The 18,603-nt window shown below is 35.0% G+C and overlaps 1 protein-coding gene across 1 annotated transcript; it reads left to right on the top strand.

Annotated features, from left to right (window-relative positions):
• Positions 1–3,695: 3,695 nt before the first annotated feature.
• LRRC4C (leucine rich repeat containing 4C) lies at positions 3,696–5,636 on the top strand. The gene has a single exon (XM_015815811.1). It carries the CDS (start codon positions 3,713–3,715, stop codon positions 5,621–5,623), a length of 1,911 nt encoding a protein of 636 aa, XP_015671297.1. The 5' UTR covers positions 3,696–3,712; the 3' UTR covers positions 5,624–5,636.
• Positions 5,637–18,603: the final 12,967 nt, after the last annotated feature.

An 18,603-nucleotide genomic window follows, 5' to 3' on the forward strand; every position in this document is an offset into this window, starting at 1 on the left:
GCCTGTAAACTATTCATTGCTCAGCAGTGATATATCTGGTGATAATGTGCTTGCAGTTCTCACTGTGCGGTACTTTGCAACACCCGGAGTTTAATTGAAAATACACTCTGACCTTGGTTTTCTTCACTGGGCACAGAAAGGACATAATTGCTGTGAAGCTACTGAGAGACATTATTCCAAAATGTCATATTGCTAATTTTAGCAGTAGAAGTTCCTCCTACTAAAAGAAAAATCCCAAAATCCAAATATAAATATGCAATGTGTCACTGTTCTGTATTAATAAAACAAGTATTTTTTTTAAAGAAAAAATCATCTTATTTCTCTGAACCACTTTGTTATTTTCAAAATGCCATGGGACTGTACTCATTTGATTTCTTCTAGTAATCTATTCCTCATTTATTATTACATAAACAGCTTGTACACTGCAGACCACAAAAATATGTGTACTCCATTTTACCTTCAAAAGGTTTCCATAGCTACAAAGGACAAGATTATAATTAACAGTTGCTGGACAGAGGATTCTTAACAGCATTTTCACTTTCATAGATAATTGTGATTTTCCTCCCAAATATATTCTGTCGGATAAACTGTGATTTTGACGGATTTTCTATATGTCTATAAACATTATATTTCTATAAACACTGCTCTCTGAATATGTAGACGGTTTCTATTACTGGAGGTTTTCTTTAGAATTCCATGGTTAGTTTTCTTATTTTGTTTTATTTCCTCCATGTATATTCCTTCCGGTGAATGGTTCGGCATCTAAAATAGTAGAAAGACTTCAGAAGATCAATGCCCTTTCAAGAACTACTGAAATGAGGATTAGATAGGCCAAGGATCAACCATCCATTAGTATAATGAAACAGCTGCTTTGTAACTCTCCCTAATCAGTAGAGATTACAAGTTTACAAGACCTGATTTAAAATGTCTTGCAATGAGGTGGAAAAGTAAGTTATTTTCCAAAGGTCAAAGTAAGTGATACCGGTTAGTTTTGTTGATGACAGTGTTTACTCAATTTCTCAGTAGGAGTAAAATCTAAGCAACGTATCTGATATTCCCATATAAATTCATACGTTAATTATTTTTTTCTAAATGGATTGCTATGTGAACAGTAATATATTTTACCCTATTTTTCAAAGTACAAGATTTCTCCCACTGATATAAAATTAAACTGCTTGAAGCTTTAAAGGAAAGCCTTTAGCAGATAGTATTTTTGTTCTACTAAACATGTGTATTGTATATCTGTACACTCTGGGTAAGTAATGTCCTTAGAGTTGATGTAATTTATAAGACTTCACTTTGGGCTGATTTATAGGAAATTTCATTAATCTCTACAGCACAGGGACCTTGCAGTGAGCAATAGATTCAAAATGAATCCAGAGCTGGATTTAGGTACAATCACAAATGAATCAGCACTCAGAGACTTTGAAGAGTAATAATAATTTGCAAAGTTGAAAAGTGAAATAACTGAAAGAAGCAATTTTGGAAGGTAACTCTGAAATTGCCAACCCTTTGTTTTTGCATTTGGGACACATTAGTAATGACAGTTTCTGTCCTCCAGTGGTCAAAATATGAGGGTTGGGGACAATGTGTATGAAGAAATAAAATCATTTGAAGCTTTTTTTATATATGTTTCCTGAAGTAAGCAAACAATAAGTATTCTGTCAGCAGATGTATTCAAGAAATAAAAGCTTTTGGACATCCCTTGGCATAAATAATTAAAGACATTTTCCTCCTTGGAGGAAAGATTTGCAAATCTAATATGATTCATAGAAGATTTTTTTTCTCCTAAAACAATGTGTTTTGGGTAACTTAACCCACCTCTCAAAACTTCTGAAGAGTACCAGCATGGGGGGAAGTATGATATACTAAGTCAGTGGTGGCGAACCTATGGCACGGGTGCCAGAGGCAGCACTCAGAGCCCTCTGTGGGCACGCGCACCGTCACCCCAGTCCTAGGCCTTCAGCTGGGTTTTATAAAACCTTTTTGCTTTAGGTCTTTGCCGCCGTGTGCAAAAAAAAAAAAAAGGTTCAATCAGTCAATTTCAACTTCTCGCGGGAAAAAAAAATCTTGCAAAGTTGGAATTGATTGATTGAACTTTTTAGTCCCACCCAGTCTGCCGTTACCACCGCAGCCACCCCCACCCAATTGGCCATGCCCACACAAAGGGCCACACCCAGCCAATGGGCCACACCCAGCCGGCACTCGACGATGCATAAGTGGGTTTTGGGTTGCAGTTTGGGCACTCAGTCTCTAAAAGGTTCGCAATCACTGTACTAAGTACTTAAATTACATATAAAAGTGGAATGTATATTAAAAGAATGCAGAATGAAGACTGCATTTAAATCTGCTTTTTTATTTTTTTACTTTTGGTCATTTTGTGGCTTAATGAACTAGAGTTAAAAACATCACAGCACATTTAAGAAACATATATACAATCAATCTCTTAATCTCTTTATGTATGGTTTTGCCTATCTGTAATTGCTAAAAAGATTTCAAACCTAAGCATGCATGGTAAGGGTTTTACATTTGTGTGCTTTAGGGCTATGTTTTGTTACTTTTGCATGTGTAAAATGGCAGACAGGCTTTGGCATACACTTGAACATGCATAAAAAGTACACTTGTCAAGGTCTTATTAGACTGATTCATCATTTCTGAATGTTAAGCCGGTATGGAACCTCTGCAATAAGGATATTATAAGCTATTTGTTCATATTTTTTCATTTATCTTGCATCCAAATGTTTAAACAAAGAAAAACTGGTCAGATATTTTACTTTTGGTGGGCATGGACAACTTGTATGCTAGACTGCTTTATTTGAAATTCTTGCTAAACCCTAGATGAAAAATATAAATCTCATTTTGACAATTCAGTCATCATTTTATCCTTATCCAAAGGTTAATGTTATGGATCTCCATCTTCAGTTTTAGAAGTTCTGCTAAGAATGGATGTTAGTTTCCAACTAACCTGTACATCCAATAATTAAAAATCTCTGAAAATAAATTCCAGATAAAGGTTCTGAATGTTCTTCTTTAAGTAATGTGATTACAGTAGTGAATTATCCAGTAATATAGTTGTCTTTAAGTTAATTATAAATGTTTTAATAGCCTTTTAAATGGTGTTATAATTAGACTTAGATTTATTGAAATGAATAATTTAATTCTGATAATTTAGCTTAATTTTTAGATTGATTTTATAAGTGGATAATTCAGTTTTTGGCTGGTACCTTCAGATGTGTTGGACTCTTTTTCTTAATTCCCAGCCAACATAATAGTGGTTGAGAATTGGATCAGCAAAAGTTCAGTATATCTGGAATGTCTGCTGAAAACAGTGAGTTGGCTTAAAGTAATGTTCATAGTTCTGTAATCTTGGCCAAAACAGTAGTTTCAGTAGGCATTTTCTCTAATTGTTAGAATTAAATTTAATTTTACACTTTATTTTCTTTTACAAGATATTTTTTTGCACGCAAAAGAAAAACCTCTAATGACCAAAGGGTAATTTTAATTGTTAACTTATATTAATAGTTAATCCCTGAGAAGTTTGTTTCTAGGTAGTCGTATATACTGCTTATGTGTAAACATATTTTTAAACTAATGTGTGAATACACAATTATAAATATGAAATAAAAATGCAATATTTGATACTAATATTGCTGTTTTCTTTTTTCTTTAGACTATTGGAACTCCTGAAGGACCAACTCCAAATAAATTATGAATGTTGAACAAGATGAGCTTACATCCACAGCAGATAATGATAGGTCCTAGGTTTAACAGGGCCCTATTTGACCCGTTGCTTGTGGTGCTACTGGCTCTTCAACTTCTCGTGGTTGCTGGTTTGGTCAGAGCTCAGACTTGCCCTTCTGTCTGTTCCTGTAGCAATCAATTTAGCAAAGTATTTTGTGTGAGAAAGAATCTGAGAGAGGTCCCTGATGCTATATCTACTAACACTCGGTTATTGAATCTCCATGAGAACCAAATTCAAATAATCAAAGTGAATAGCTTCAAACACCTGAGGCATCTAGAAGTCTTGCAACTGAGCAGGAATCACATTAGAACAATTGAAATTGGGGCCTTCAATGGTCTGGCTAATCTCAATACTCTGGAACTCTTTGACAATCGTCTTAGTACTATTCCTAATGGGGCATTTGTGTACTTGTCAAAATTGAAGGAACTTTGGTTGCGAAACAACCCCATTGAAAGTATACCTTCTTATGCTTTTAATAGAATCCCTTCCCTGAGGAGGTTAGATCTGGGGGAATTAAAAAGGCTTTCATATATCTCTGAAGGTGCCTTTGAAGGTCTATCTAATTTGAGGTATTTGAACCTTGCTATGTGTAACCTTCGGGAAATTCCTAACCTCACACCCCTTGTAAAACTGGATGAGTTAGATCTTTCTGGGAACCACTTAACTGTTATCAAGCCAGGGTCTTTTCAAGGATTAATGCATCTGCAGAAATTGTGGCTGATCCAATCCCAGATTCAGGTGATTGAAAGGAATGCCTTTGATAACCTTCAGTCACTGGTAGAGATCAATCTGGCCCACAACAATCTAACACTACTGCCTCATGACCTCTTCACACCTCTCCGTCTGGAAAGAATCCACCTGCATCATAACCCTTGGAACTGCAACTGTGACATTCTATGGCTCAGCTGGTGGATTAAAGATAAAGCACCCTCCAACACTGCATGCTGTGCCCGTTGCAACACACCTCCCAGCTTGAAGGGAAGATACATTGGCGAGTTGGATCTAAACTACTTCACATGCTACGCTCCTGTGATTGTGGAGCCACCAACAGACCTCAATGTCACTGAAGGCATGGCTGCTGAGCTTAAATGCCGAGCATCAACATCCCTGACCTCTATATCTTGGATTACTCCAAATGGATCTGTTATAACACACGGGGCTTATAGGGTTCGGATTTCTGTGCTCAGTGATGGCACGTTAAATTTTACAAGGGTGACCGCACAAGACACAGGCTTGTATACATGCTTGGTGAGTAACTCTGTGGGGAATACAACAGCTTCTGCAACTCTTAATGTAACTGCACAGGAGTGTATTACTTATTTTTCAACCATCACAGTAGAAACTGTGGAACCTTCTCAGGATGAGGCACGGACCACAGAACAGGTTTGGCCCACACCAGTTATTGATTGGGACACCACTAATGCGACAACCTCTCTCACACCACAGAGCACAAGGTCAATGGAAAAAGCATTCACAATTCCTGTGACAGATTTAATCAATGGGATCCCAGGAATAGATGAGGTTATGAAGACTACCAAAATCATAATTGGTTGTTTTGTGGCTATCACTCTTATGGCTGCTGTGATGTTGGTCATTTTTTACAAAATGAGAAAACAACATCACCGGCAAAATCATCATGCTCCAACACGGACTGTAGAAATCATTAATGTGGATGATGAACTTACAGGTGATACACCTATAGAAAGTCATTTGCCCATGCCAACAATAGAGCATGAGCACTTAAACCACTATAACTCTTATAAATCTCCTTTCAACCACACAACAACAGTTAACACAATAAATTCCATACACAGTTCAGTGCATGAACCATTATTGATCCGAATGAACTCTAAAGACAATGTACAAGAGACTCAGATCTAAACCATTTACAGATTTAAGGGGGAATTTAAAACAAAAAAAGACAGTTTATTAAAAAAAAATGACACAGATGACTGGGCTAAATCTACTGTTTCAAAAAAAGTGTCTTTACAAAAAAAGAAATTTATTTATTAAAAAGTCTATTGTGAGCGAAAGCAGACAAAATTATGTGTATTCCTCAGAACCTCTTTTTGCTGCATTTATTTACCCTACTCTACTGATTTCCCTTTCCTTCTTTCCCATACCTTCCCTTCTATTCCATTTGCCATATTTTTCATAGAACAACTTGATTCTCTAAAGAACTGGTCTAGGAATTTTTGTAAGAATTCTGTTAATGCTTTGGGAATTTTTATGGTGAATTCTAGTGGTGAGATTCGGTCTATTTTGTCTTTTTTTATTTCATTTTCTTCTCATTCCCTTTTTGAAATGGTTCAGAGGGGAAATGGATGTTAGCAGTAGATTTACGAGAACAATCAAGGAACAGAAACAAACAAAACAAAATATTTTATTTTTCTTTTATTTTTTCACATTTCTGTATTTCCTGAAGGAACAATTCTGTGAAAGGGGGAAAAAAATCCAAGAAATTAATTTTCATGTGAGCATCTATAAAACCCATGATCTTTTAAACAACTCTAGAACCAGGATTTGTAGTTCAAACACTAAAATAAGATTATAAATAAAATATTGTTGGTTTTTTTTCTGTACTCATTTTTAGTGTGATGTTAAAATGTCAAAAGGTCGTTCCATATTTTACATTTTTTTCATTCATCATTCCATGGCTTTCCTTCAAAAACATTCAAAATAATGGTAACAAAAATACTATAACAACATTTTGAATTTTAACTGAAAGTAATAATACACTTTTTTTACTTAATAACCAGCATACCAAGCCTAAAAGTTAATAATCACAGACAATAATTCAGGAAATTTACTGGGGTTAAATAAATGAAATGAATTGTTTGATGAAATGAATGAAATTTATCTTCACATTTGATCAGAATTTTTCATTAGAAAAGTCATTTTATTCGTGGAATGCTCTAAAAATTCTTCCTCAGAATTTTGGTTGAGCAATTTGTTCTTGGGTAGACACCAAAGGATTTGCTTATCTTGTTAACAAAAATATGTGTGTGGGAGCATCCATTTTATATTTAAAGGTAAGAAGGAAGAACAAAGAAAGAGAAAGAAAGAAAGAAAGAAAGAAAGAAAGAAAGAAAGAAAGAAAGAAAGAAAGAAAGAAAGAAAGAAAGAAAGAAAAAATTGAAATGGCATTTTCTATCCAAAGTTCTAAAACCACTGGTCCAAATAATTTGATCCAGCACTAATCTTAACCATGTGTTGGAATGTGGCCTTAATTTGTAAATAAAGGTTATAATTAACCACAAGTATTATTCATCTACTTTTTCTGGCTTTGTTGGTGTCTTCTATAGCAAGTGAAGGACATCAGCGAAGGGTTCAGATTTCACAAGGCTTGTTTGAGAATATATTATTTACCTATAGTTCTAGCCAAAAATTTTGTTAGTGTTCATATGAAATGAAGCTTTTATTTTGATTGCATGAAAACGAAGCTGCAAATATGGATGCTGTTTGCTATTTAGCTCAATTGAAATATGGTCGAGCAAGATAAGCCAGCAAATAAAATTGTGACACTGAAAACATCCAAGAACAGTATTCAACAACAGGAATTAATGTGGGGGGAAACAGATTCCCTTAATTCTTTTTCTTTTTATCTGATGTAGACCAATGATAAGTATCAGAAATTCAATTGAAAAGTAAACCTCAATAGGATTTTTCAGTGATGAACCGAATTCCTTAATTAAAACAATATGAAGTGTGGTTCAGAAGATCCATTGGAATTGTTCTAGCCAGAAGATCCATTCAAGATCATGCCTTTCCATGCCATTTATGAAGCAGTTATTATTTTTCAGAGTTATGCAGAAACAAAATCAAAACCCAAGCCACTACAATCCAAATCTCTGAACTCACCAAGGGTTGTCTTAACTCATCAAGGTTCATCCCAACATTTCTTGTAGATTAGACCTCAGCCTGGGCAGAAAATTGGCAACTCATTAAACCCTTGAAAAGCTGATCTCTGTTTTTCTTTCTCCCTTTGACAAAAATGTTTGAAGGAGGAGAAAAATATGGATATCCATATAACTAATAATAATTAAACTTGTGTTGATAATTAACATAAATATGTTTTTAAAAGCTAATCATGGGTTTTTTTTAAAAAAATGTTCAAATGTTGGGCTTTATGGCTCTTCTCATTTGAAAATTGTTGTTGCGGCTGAGTTATAGTACAATAATTTCTCCTCTACAATATCCTTAAATAACGCATCTGACTTGGGTAATGGAAAACAAGAGTATATATTAAAGTTCCTTATAATAACTGTAAATCTCATATCATACAATAATTTGTTCTTCGGCAAAGTTTGGAAACTTACTTGTGAACTTTTCAAATCTTGAACCAAATAAGATGAACCTTTAAAATGCTGAATGTACCTGAAGCATTTATTGTTTTCCTCCCTATTGCACCCCTAAGAACTTCCTCTACAAGTCATCAAATTTGCCAACACTTTTTTCCTTAAATTTATTGTTTCAGGCAAGAAGACCATGAAATAAAAGAAGTTTTTTCCTGCTGTCTCTCCCCCCCCCCTCCCACGACACCAGTATCTTATGTTCTGTTCAGTATACATTGGCCTATTGCAAATTTCCCTATATTCTTAGTGAAATTCCATCTCCCTTACATCTCCAGGAAAAATTGTTCTTAAATATTGATTGTGTTCTTCTTTTTGATATCTTTGTGGCCAATTTATGGCATGGAAAATAGTGGTTAAGGTATTGGAATGGAACTGGGAGAAAGCAATTCAAATCTGCATTCAGCCACAAAAGCTCTCTGAATGACTTTGAGCCAGTCACTCTCTCTAAGCCCAGTCAACCTCACCTGCTTTTTTGCTGTGAGAACTATGAATGTCACTTTGCACTTCTAAACAAAAGACAGGATAAAAATCAATCAAATCAATTCAACTGGTTTCAAAATAGAATAACTTATTTAGAAAGTAAGCAGCCACAAGCCAGGCAGACAAAGAAGCGCACTGACAAGGGTAGTGATTTTGTTTTTCTTTATTCTTGTATTTGAATATGGTCAATAGAATCAAACTAGACACAAGCAAAAAACAAAAAGATCCTAAGAAACTTCAGTTCTGCAAAGGAATCCAGATCACTTTAGTTTCAACATGGATCCTTTTGTTGGATTTTCCAAAAATGAACCTTAATGTCTGTATCCTAAATTAACTGTTCAATTCGGCTTAATAATATAGCTTTGTGACTTGCTCCAAAAACTTAATTTGCACCGTATCAAGGACTGTTTTGCATCCAACAATTCCAGCATGGTTCATCCATTTGCATCTACACAACCCAATAGGTCAATCATAAGCCTAATATTATCAGATACTTGATGTCCTTTAATGAAACTGAATTGTCTCAAGTGGCTTATTGAATGTAATGCTTTTGGCAACTATGTGACAGATGTACAGTAGCTGTTAAAAGATTGGTATCAACCTTGGAGAATAACAATTCACACAATTGCTGGGATCCTTTCTTGATTTATTGTAATGTATCCTCATAGTTTTCTTAAGCTAAGGCCTTATTTTTGAAAGATTTCTTGTGAACCTCTAGCTAGCAGAATGAGAGGCATGCTTTCCTTATATTCTTATGCCATTGAGGAAATTCCATCTGTCCTGGGGATTGCTGAGAGGGGGAGCGGGGGCTTTCCAGATTTTTTTGTTACAATGGTGTCAAATATTAGTTCAAGGTGCAGCTAACTCTTTTGAGAGAACAAGATCTCTGGAAGATTTTGTTCTGTCTGAAAAATCATTTTTCTCAATGAGCATGCTTTCATTTCTGGAATATAGAGTTTTATTATACTTCAGAAACAGAAAGCTAATTTTGTTGTTGTCTCTGTGAATTATTCCTCCAAAATCTCTTTATTGTGGATAATCATACTTCGATTCAATTGTTTCAGATAAGAAGCTAATATTTTATCAGATTTTTTTCCTTGTTCCCAATAGAACTATTTAATATACTTCAATACGTATTTAGTATTTAAGAGACCTAATTGATCAAGTTCTAATTTAATCAATCTAACGGGGATGTGCTTCCAAAGTATGCTTTCTACAGTGCATATTCAGTGTTTTATGTCTGTTTCCAGAATTTTACAATATGAGACTTATTTTTATCTTTCAAGAGGCATAATTTATTGTCTTATGCTGTACAAATGCTTTAAAAATTGGCATTACACCATTCTATCCACCTATCCTAATGATAATGGACTTGTAGTCAAATATTTTACTGGAAAGACCAAATACATTAATCTTTTTAATCTTTTGTTTATCTTCCAACCAACCAATTATTTATTGATTCTTTGCCTAGTATGTGGAGAAAATCCATTGGAAATCCAGCTGAAAGTATAGGAACAAAGTTCAGGAATATAATTTCTATCTTCAACTGCAAGACTATATGTTTTCTTAAAATTTCAGTTGAACTACATCTTAATCCCTTCAAGAAAGTAAATCAAAAATCGTTTCAAGGAATTTCAAAGTTGGGTTTGTTCCACTGCAATGAAAGCAATATATTCAGTTGCTGGAAGTCAACATCTACAAATAACAACATTCAAAATGTGGCCTTGTTATTTACAATAAATTTTCTGTCTTCATTGATTTTCAGTATTATGATTCTCATCATCACAGAAGTAGGTTTTTATGTAAAAGGTGAATGTGAGAAAGCCTTATGTTTAGAAATATGAATCTAACATTCCTTTTGTTGAAATCAAGTGAAGAATGATTGGATCTATGCCGAGACAACACATAAGGAGAAAATATAAACAATACAGTATAAGCTTGATTGAATCCCCAGGTAACTCAATATATTTCAGTAAGCAGTAAATTGTTGCAACCAAATCTAGTAATCCAAATAATAATGATGATTTCAATGTCCGATCTAAAGTTGATTTCAGATTGTTTTATTTCCGTCAGTTTAATTGGAATTTCACACAGGTGCTTTAGGAAGAACAGAAATATAACAGAACACACCTTCTATTTTTACTTACTTACTTACTTACTTACTTACTTACTTACTCACTCACTCACTCACTCACTCACTCACTTACTTACTTGCCTATATACTTTGTATGAAGAGTCATTTGTCAAGGCTGTCTTTGCCAGAATTGTAAATTTGAAGGTTGGTGACAAATCTCACCTGGTACATGATGTCTTTATTAAATGGTCACTCATAAGCTCAGACAATAACTAGCTTTTGTGGACCCCAGATCTAATCAAAAATGCAAAAAAAGTCTCTTGAACCTTATAATTTAGTTACATGTATTCATGGAATCTTCTTGAGTAGGCAGCTATGGTATGTTTTTGAGGTGTGGCTATGAAAATTGTCACAACACACCCAATCTTTGGCATTAGCAAAACCAGCATTTAATAGAAAAAGTTCATCTGCTTGTAATTCAGCAGAAATTTTATGGAATATGTAATTCTGATAATTTAATCTGTGATATGAAATGTGTTGCTTCTATAATAAACAGAAATTCAAGTCTGAAAAGGAAGGTAAGTATGAACTACCCTGTACAATAAGCATAACAGACAGACATTTTAATAGTTTCGTAGAATTTTTCATTTATTCTTGAAAAATAACTTAAATTCCAAGGATTTTAATTTCTGAATAAGTGTACTGAAATCTTTAAGCACAATGATTTCTATATTTCCTGTATAAGCAATATGTTTATTTTCCTTTCCCACTCATATCATAAAAACACATTCATGGTCCTGCTCAGCAACTGCTTATTCATTCGTTTCAGGACTATTGCTTCTCCAATTAACTAATGCAAGTCATATACTCTGAAATCAGTTCCAAAGTTGTTGTCTAAACTAAAATATTACTTTTTTTTAACACTGTGGCTTGTTTCTTATTTTCATTACCAATTTGTCTTCTGATTTTACTAGTTTGATAATATTTCCTTAACATTTAGATTAGCTATGTGTAAATTGGTACTATTACTTTTATTTTTATTGTTATTATGATCTGCACATTATATAATATGATATAGTATAGTTATAGGCACCTTAAAAAGATACAGAAACATAAGTGTTGCACGCACATGCTAAGAAAGTAAAGCATTATTGCAGTGATGGCGAAACTTTTAGAAACCGAGTGCCCAAAAACTGGCCCTGCCACTGCTCCACCCCACCCTGCCTGCCTGCAGGGCCACTCACTGTCTCCAGGGCCCACCGCAGATCACCCAGGCAGTCCAGCAGCACCATGGCCACACCCTCTGCCCACGCCCTACAGCATCAACTGTGCACATTGGGGCATGAGGGCAGGGTTGTCTATGCTGCTTGGCTGCCATGTTCTTGGCTGCACTGCTCCGTGTGGGACACGCTCGGGCGACTCTCCTCCAGGGAGGCTGCTGGTGAGGAGGCAGCGGGCGGAGGCAAGGCTGGGGCAACAGCATGTTTGCCCACAGAGGGCTCTGAGTGCCGCCTCTGGCACCCATGCAATAGGTTCGCCACCACTGCATTATTGTATCCATAAAAAGATAGCACATCAGATGAAGTAACTATATTAGGCAAGATTCTGATCAATTCACTGCCTATTGAACACTTTCTCTATAAAGCCAATACAATTGGATGAGATGACAGTTAATCTTGTGGAAGAAAGAGAGAAAAGAACAGCCAGGGACAACCTCAGGAGACAGGTGGAAGAGCCACAGACTACATCACAGTCAAACAAATGGTAACTGAGCTTGCAGAAGGAATGGGGATATGGCAAATGTCTCAGTAGGGACCCTTCATATTTTTGGGACTGTAAAAGTGAGGCAGGAGAAAGAAAGATTCTGTTAATGTAACTTTACAATGAAGTTAATGACTAGAGAATGGGGAAGTCCAAGTTCCCATCAGAAATCAGAGAAGAATACATTATACAATTATGTTTTTATTTGAGAATAATTATTGTGTCCATAACCATTAGCAACACAGAAACTCCTGTGGCTTTTGTCCATCCATCCTTTCCATATCCATCCATTGGCAACAATAACCTGGATCATTACATTGTAAAAAAAAAAAAAAACAAGAAATAAAGAATGGTAATGGGAAGCCCAAATACTGATTGGAATAACCTTTACTTCCTCCAGAAGAGATGGGAGAAGGACCCCGCCTGGTTTGAAGGAGAAATTTTACTAATTCTGGATCATTAATTTGGCTGTGTATTAAAAAAAAACCAGCAGATCACAATCCAAGTAGAAATGATGCAATGTGATCTATTATTTGATTCACAGTGTTCTGGCATATTAAAATCTTATACTTCAAGACATACAGAATTAGAATCAGAATAGAACTGGAAGGGAATGGGAGGTCTTCTAGTCCAACCCTCAGCTCAAGCAGGAGACCCTGTACTATTTCAGAGAAGTGACTGTCAAGTCTCTGGTTCAAAACTTCCAGTGATGAAGCACCCATCTGGAGCTGGATCAATCTGGGAGCTGGATCAATGTAATATTTACTAATTTGGGAAGCTTTTGAATCTCTTAAACTCTTTTTAATTTTGTTTCTACCTAAATGTCTATCACTACAGATGTATCTGGTGCTTTATAAAGTGAAAGAAGTTTGCAATGTAACATATTATTCAGGGAGAAGAACAGATAAAAGAAGGTAATGAGAGACGGGTAAACAGAGAAGTAATCGGTTGTTGTTTCTGATGTGTGAACACCAGCTTAATTACAGTAGAACAGCTTCCTTACCTTTGACTACTGCCACACCATCTGTTTTATTTGTAACGCATTCCCACAGCACTTTAAAGCTAACCCATGTTTCCTCCACTTTATCTTTACCATCTGCAGATCCAAGGCACATTCTACACTGTATTTGCCCATATGCTTCTAAGTCTTGAGCTCACAAAGGACACCATCAGTTGACACATCACTGACACAACAGGCAAAAGCTGAGCCTAGTAGGAAGTGAATTAGTTTCTAGAGCTCCCATTTGCACATATTTAGGCAAGAGTCCATATTTTGGTGATTTGCAAAGAGATGCTGCCTGTAGATTGAGATCAATTTTAAAATCTGAAATAAACTGTAAAAGTTTGTAAAACACCTTTTCTGCTTGATATAAAATGAACTGTACTAGAGGATGCCCCAATGGTGCTTTTTCAAAAGGCAACTGCACTTTGGGGAAAAAACAAAGTCCAGTTGCCTTTTGAAAAAGCACCTTTGCGACAACCATGACCTGGATGACTGAGAATCGCCATAGACATTATACTAGAGGATATTCCATACACCACCAGGGTAAAAGGGACACCTAACCTCCTTTTACAAAAAGGGCAAGAAAACAAATAATTTGACAGTTTGCAGAATGTCATCGTTGACTTGTTTTAGTACTATATCTTGATGTATGCTAGATTTTGTATAAGCTGGGCTGAAATTACAGTGTCACAATATATCTGAAAAGCATCTGATGGAAAAAAAGGCTATAGATGAAAATGGAGAGTTTGAATGGAAATTTGTGTAGATTTGGGAAAGAGTAATATTTCTATTAAAATAATCATTAGCTGTAGATTGTTACAAATAAGGGAGAATGGATTTTATTATGTAAAATTCAGGCCTATGAATGCATTATTTGACAGTCAATAATAGCTATTACTAAGATGAAGACATCCTAAAGAGATAAAGCTAACCTTATTCTTTATCCATAGACTGGCTATCTTGATATTTAGTGTTATGAGAGCTGAGAATTATAATTGAAAATAAGATTACACAGTCTTGCCTATAGACCAGAAGGATTAAATTCTATTAACAAATATGAAAGGGAGATAAGTCTTCCTTTTTTGTCTGCTTCCTTTTTAATTTTTACCTTGAATTTTCTATAGGCTTTCAAGGAATTTGATATAAGAATGCTAGTAATAAAAATAAACAGACATATGTACATGCTTGGAGTGATATACAAGAATAGTTTATGTATCGGTGCAATTTTACTCTTTCTTATTGGCAGAGCTTCCTTGGGTTATAGGCAGAGTCATTTCTATTCCTTATTCCCAAGATCTTCTTGTGATGATGGCCAATGTTTAGGATATTCCTCACATAAGTATGAGACGTGACTTTTGTAAGATGCATTTTCTTTCCCAAGCATGAAAGAAATACTACACATATGTGAATACTTATTTGAGTACTGTAGCCATATATACTGCAAGTGAACTTGCTTTAATTGATACACATCTAACAGGATGTGTTAGATGTGTATCAATTAGATGTATATCAACTCAACTGAGCAGTTTATAATAGGAAGATTTCTGAGATTGTTTGCACCATTCAGGGTTCTTCAGGAGCAAAAAATAGAAAATATAAAAATTATATTGGAGGACATCATATTTTAACTTTGAGAGTATCCATGAATGGTCAGATCTCTGGAGCTCATCTGATAAAACAGTAAATTCAACATTTGGGATAACATAATTCCACCTTTCTAGGAGATACTGTAGATATAGTTATACATTAGATATACAGATGACAGATAGATAGATAGATAGATAGATAGATAGATAGATAGATAGATAGATAGATAGATAGATAGATAGATAGATAGATAGATAGATAGATAGATAGATACATACATACATACATACATACATACATACATACATACATACATTAATAAACCAGTGAGTTACATGCATACTCCCTATGTCAATGGAAAGCTTCATTTCCAGGCCTAAATTTGCCAGTGCATTTCCAAATTTTTCAGATGAATATCCATTGTTGCCAGATTAGCAGTGGCTGGATTGTGCTTGTTCAGTGGAACATCTTTAAAAACTGATCCTGAACAGACATGTTAAGTGAACACAAGCAGACAAAGGCATGGAGTAAGTCCAGAAAAACAAACATCTTACGGAAACTCCTAGTTGATACCATATTAAAATACTATTTTGATGGACATTGTATTTCAAAATGATATAGGATCTATAAACCATCTATAAACCACACTAGTTAATTAGAAAGATGAAGAGAGAATTTCCTGAATATATTTTGAATAAAAGAATTCTTTCCTGAGAATAAATTATGGGGTTTTTTAGATGTTTGACTGCTTCTTGCTGAGTAGCAGACACTGCTGTAGGGACTGTGTGGAAATATAAGACAACAGTTTCCAAGTGGCAAGCTCATTGAGTGACTGAAGAGGGAGATCTAAGAAAGTTTGGAAATACAGTTTGTCTGGGGAATTAAAGGGAATAAATTCCCTCTAATATAAAGAACACTCAGCTAATCAGATTCCCTAATAAGAAAACAAGAATAAGTAAAGGTCTTTCAATTGTTGCCTTAATAAAGATGACTTGAGTTTGTAGGTCAAAAAGGTGAATATAATTCAACAGATATAAAGGAGAACTGACAGAATGTCTTATGTAAATGCTGCAGCTAGCAAGCCAAAAATAGAGTCTTAGGTCACAGAAGTCTGTTATCAAAACATTGCAAGTTCGCTCAACCTCCAAAGCTGAAGACGGGAACAAAAGAATTGTTTTGCTTGTTTTGTTTCAAAGCACAGGAAAAGAGATTTCTCCTTCTTGCAGTACATACTCAGGAGGAATGAAACTCTGGTTTGCCCAAAGAAGAAATGGAAATCAATTTTCCTGAGCAAGCAGGAGAAAGGATGACCAGAAAATCCAAAAGTGGGGAAACTCTGGACTTGTCCACATTGCCCAGTAGCACAATGATTAGCATTTATTTCTTGAAAGCAGCAATGAGTGACATTGTCCTTGATTAATCCTACACTCCCAGAGCAATCCCAGGCACATTTTTTTCTATTTCTCTTGAGTACTTGACCATCTTATATTTTTCAAATGCTCTTGGATAGAACACATCAGTTTGTTGCTGGCTAACTTCAGCACTTCATTGCAAAGGAAGGAATGCTTCCTCAGCTGTGTCAATGCTGTGCATATTTTGGAATCGCTTTTGGAGTTACATAAATAGCATGGTGTCTCTAGCTATTGCCTTGTAAATTGAAAGTTGGTGGTTTAAATGCTGATAGAAACGTGAGGGGATGTTCACTTAAGGAAGAAGAGTTTCACCCTCAGGTCCCAGATAATTCATGGGAAACTCATGAAACCCTTCTACCTTGACTGGAAAAATGATATAACTGCACCAATGGAAATATATAGATATTTTAAAATAGTGCGTAGAAAATTAAGAAGTCAAGGGAAAGAAAAAAAAATTGAAAAAGAGAAAATCATGGATTTCTAACCAGCAAGGTTTTATTTACAGGTAAAGAGTTAAAGCCATTGGGCTACTACAGGAGTAATGGAACATGTATTTCTAAAAAAATATTTAGAAAGTAGTAAAAAGGGTGTAAAATCTTGCTGTGCTTGCATTTTGCTGCTTTAATTCTGTTTTAACTATACACACACACACAAATACAAAGACACCTGCCTACATAAAAATATAAATGGCTTTTCTACAGGGAACAAAGTGATTGCCTATTACTTGTAACAGAAAAAAAAAGGGGAAAGGCAGCAAGGACATATTTTAATGGGAAGATGTCATAGCCAGCTGTTCAGACTGAATATCTTGCAAACTGTTGCTAAACTCAATCCAGATAGATTTTTTTCTTAATCTAGTTTAGAATTGGCATGAACACTGAACAGAAGTAGCTTAATGGTAAGTGTGGCTATGCTATTAGATGACCAGAAAAAGAAAAGCTCCAAGCTATGCGGGGGGGGGGGAGGGGGAAAGGGAAAAATAATATGAAGGCTGAAGCTACAAAAATTAGAAGTAAAGTCTGAGACCCGACAAAACTACTGCTAAAATATACAGAAATGACCTCATTTAAGGTTGAGAAAGGATATTAAAAAAAACCATTACTAGGTAAATATGAGAGAAAAAGACACAAGCCTCAGGATTTAAAGTATCAACAATAAAATCAACAGTAGCTGATCTTACCATCCTGGCAAATTTATTTATTTATTTATTTGTTTGTTTGTTTTTATCTTTAAATCTTCTGCTGCTAAGTTCATGACTCTGTGTTTGTGCAGTTAGAAGAATATTTATTGTTGTGTCCAATAAATCTCTAATATCTCATGTGACTGAGATATATCATTTGAAGTACACATTTTTTCAGAAGAATAAAAGAAATAGAGGAGGAGGAGGAGGAGGAGGAGGAGGATTGTTAAAAGTATCTAAACATATTCCCAAAATCAAAGTGAATTTGGCAGTGCTGCATGATGGTAAGATAAGTGGACGAAGAAATAATAGTATCCATCCAACCAAAAAGGAAATGTGGACTATATGTTGAGTTCTTGGTGCTCTCTGAGCTAGTTTATTTGCTTAGAGATGTGTAATTAGCAGGATAGGTAACATCAGTGTGCAAGAGAGTGAGATTAGCTATCTATCTATACTTGGTTGGGATCTGATTCCTTCTCTGATACTTCCTTGATTAGGGTATTATTTCCTCCCTGGTTATTTACCTGGTGCTGCTTCCTGATAATCTGGGTGTTGGTTATTAGGAGGGATGGGACATGTTCTAGGCTAGTTGTTGTCCTTCTATGCTTTTTTGATTGTGTCTTTTTTCTCTTAAGTTTCTATTGATGACTGATTTCTCTGAATGGCAAGCTTCCAGAAATTACTTAGCAGTTTTGGATTATATTTATCTGAAATATTAACACTTACTGGTTTGTATACTACAATTTTTAAAATAATCTATTGATTGACTTTGAAGTATTTTCAATGTATGGAAGAATTATCTTTCTCATATAACCTCTCTCAGGTTATAATAGTTGTGTTGCAGGGGGTTATGTAGTCATATATATTTGATAAAGTTATGTGAGTATTTGTTACGTTGGAAGTCTATTTCTGGCATTCCAGAATATTACTGTATGTGATTGTTGCAAACCCAAGAAGCTCATAAAATACAAAGAATTTAACAGTTCAATCTTGAGCTACATATATTATC

Source organism: Protobothrops mucrosquamatus, unplaced genomic scaffold, assembly GCF_001527695.2.
Source record: "Protobothrops mucrosquamatus isolate PMUCROS unplaced genomic scaffold, P.Mucros_1.0 scaffold375, whole genome shotgun sequence".
Classification (NCBI taxonomy): domain Eukaryota; kingdom Metazoa; phylum Chordata; class Lepidosauria; order Squamata; family Viperidae; genus Protobothrops; species Protobothrops mucrosquamatus.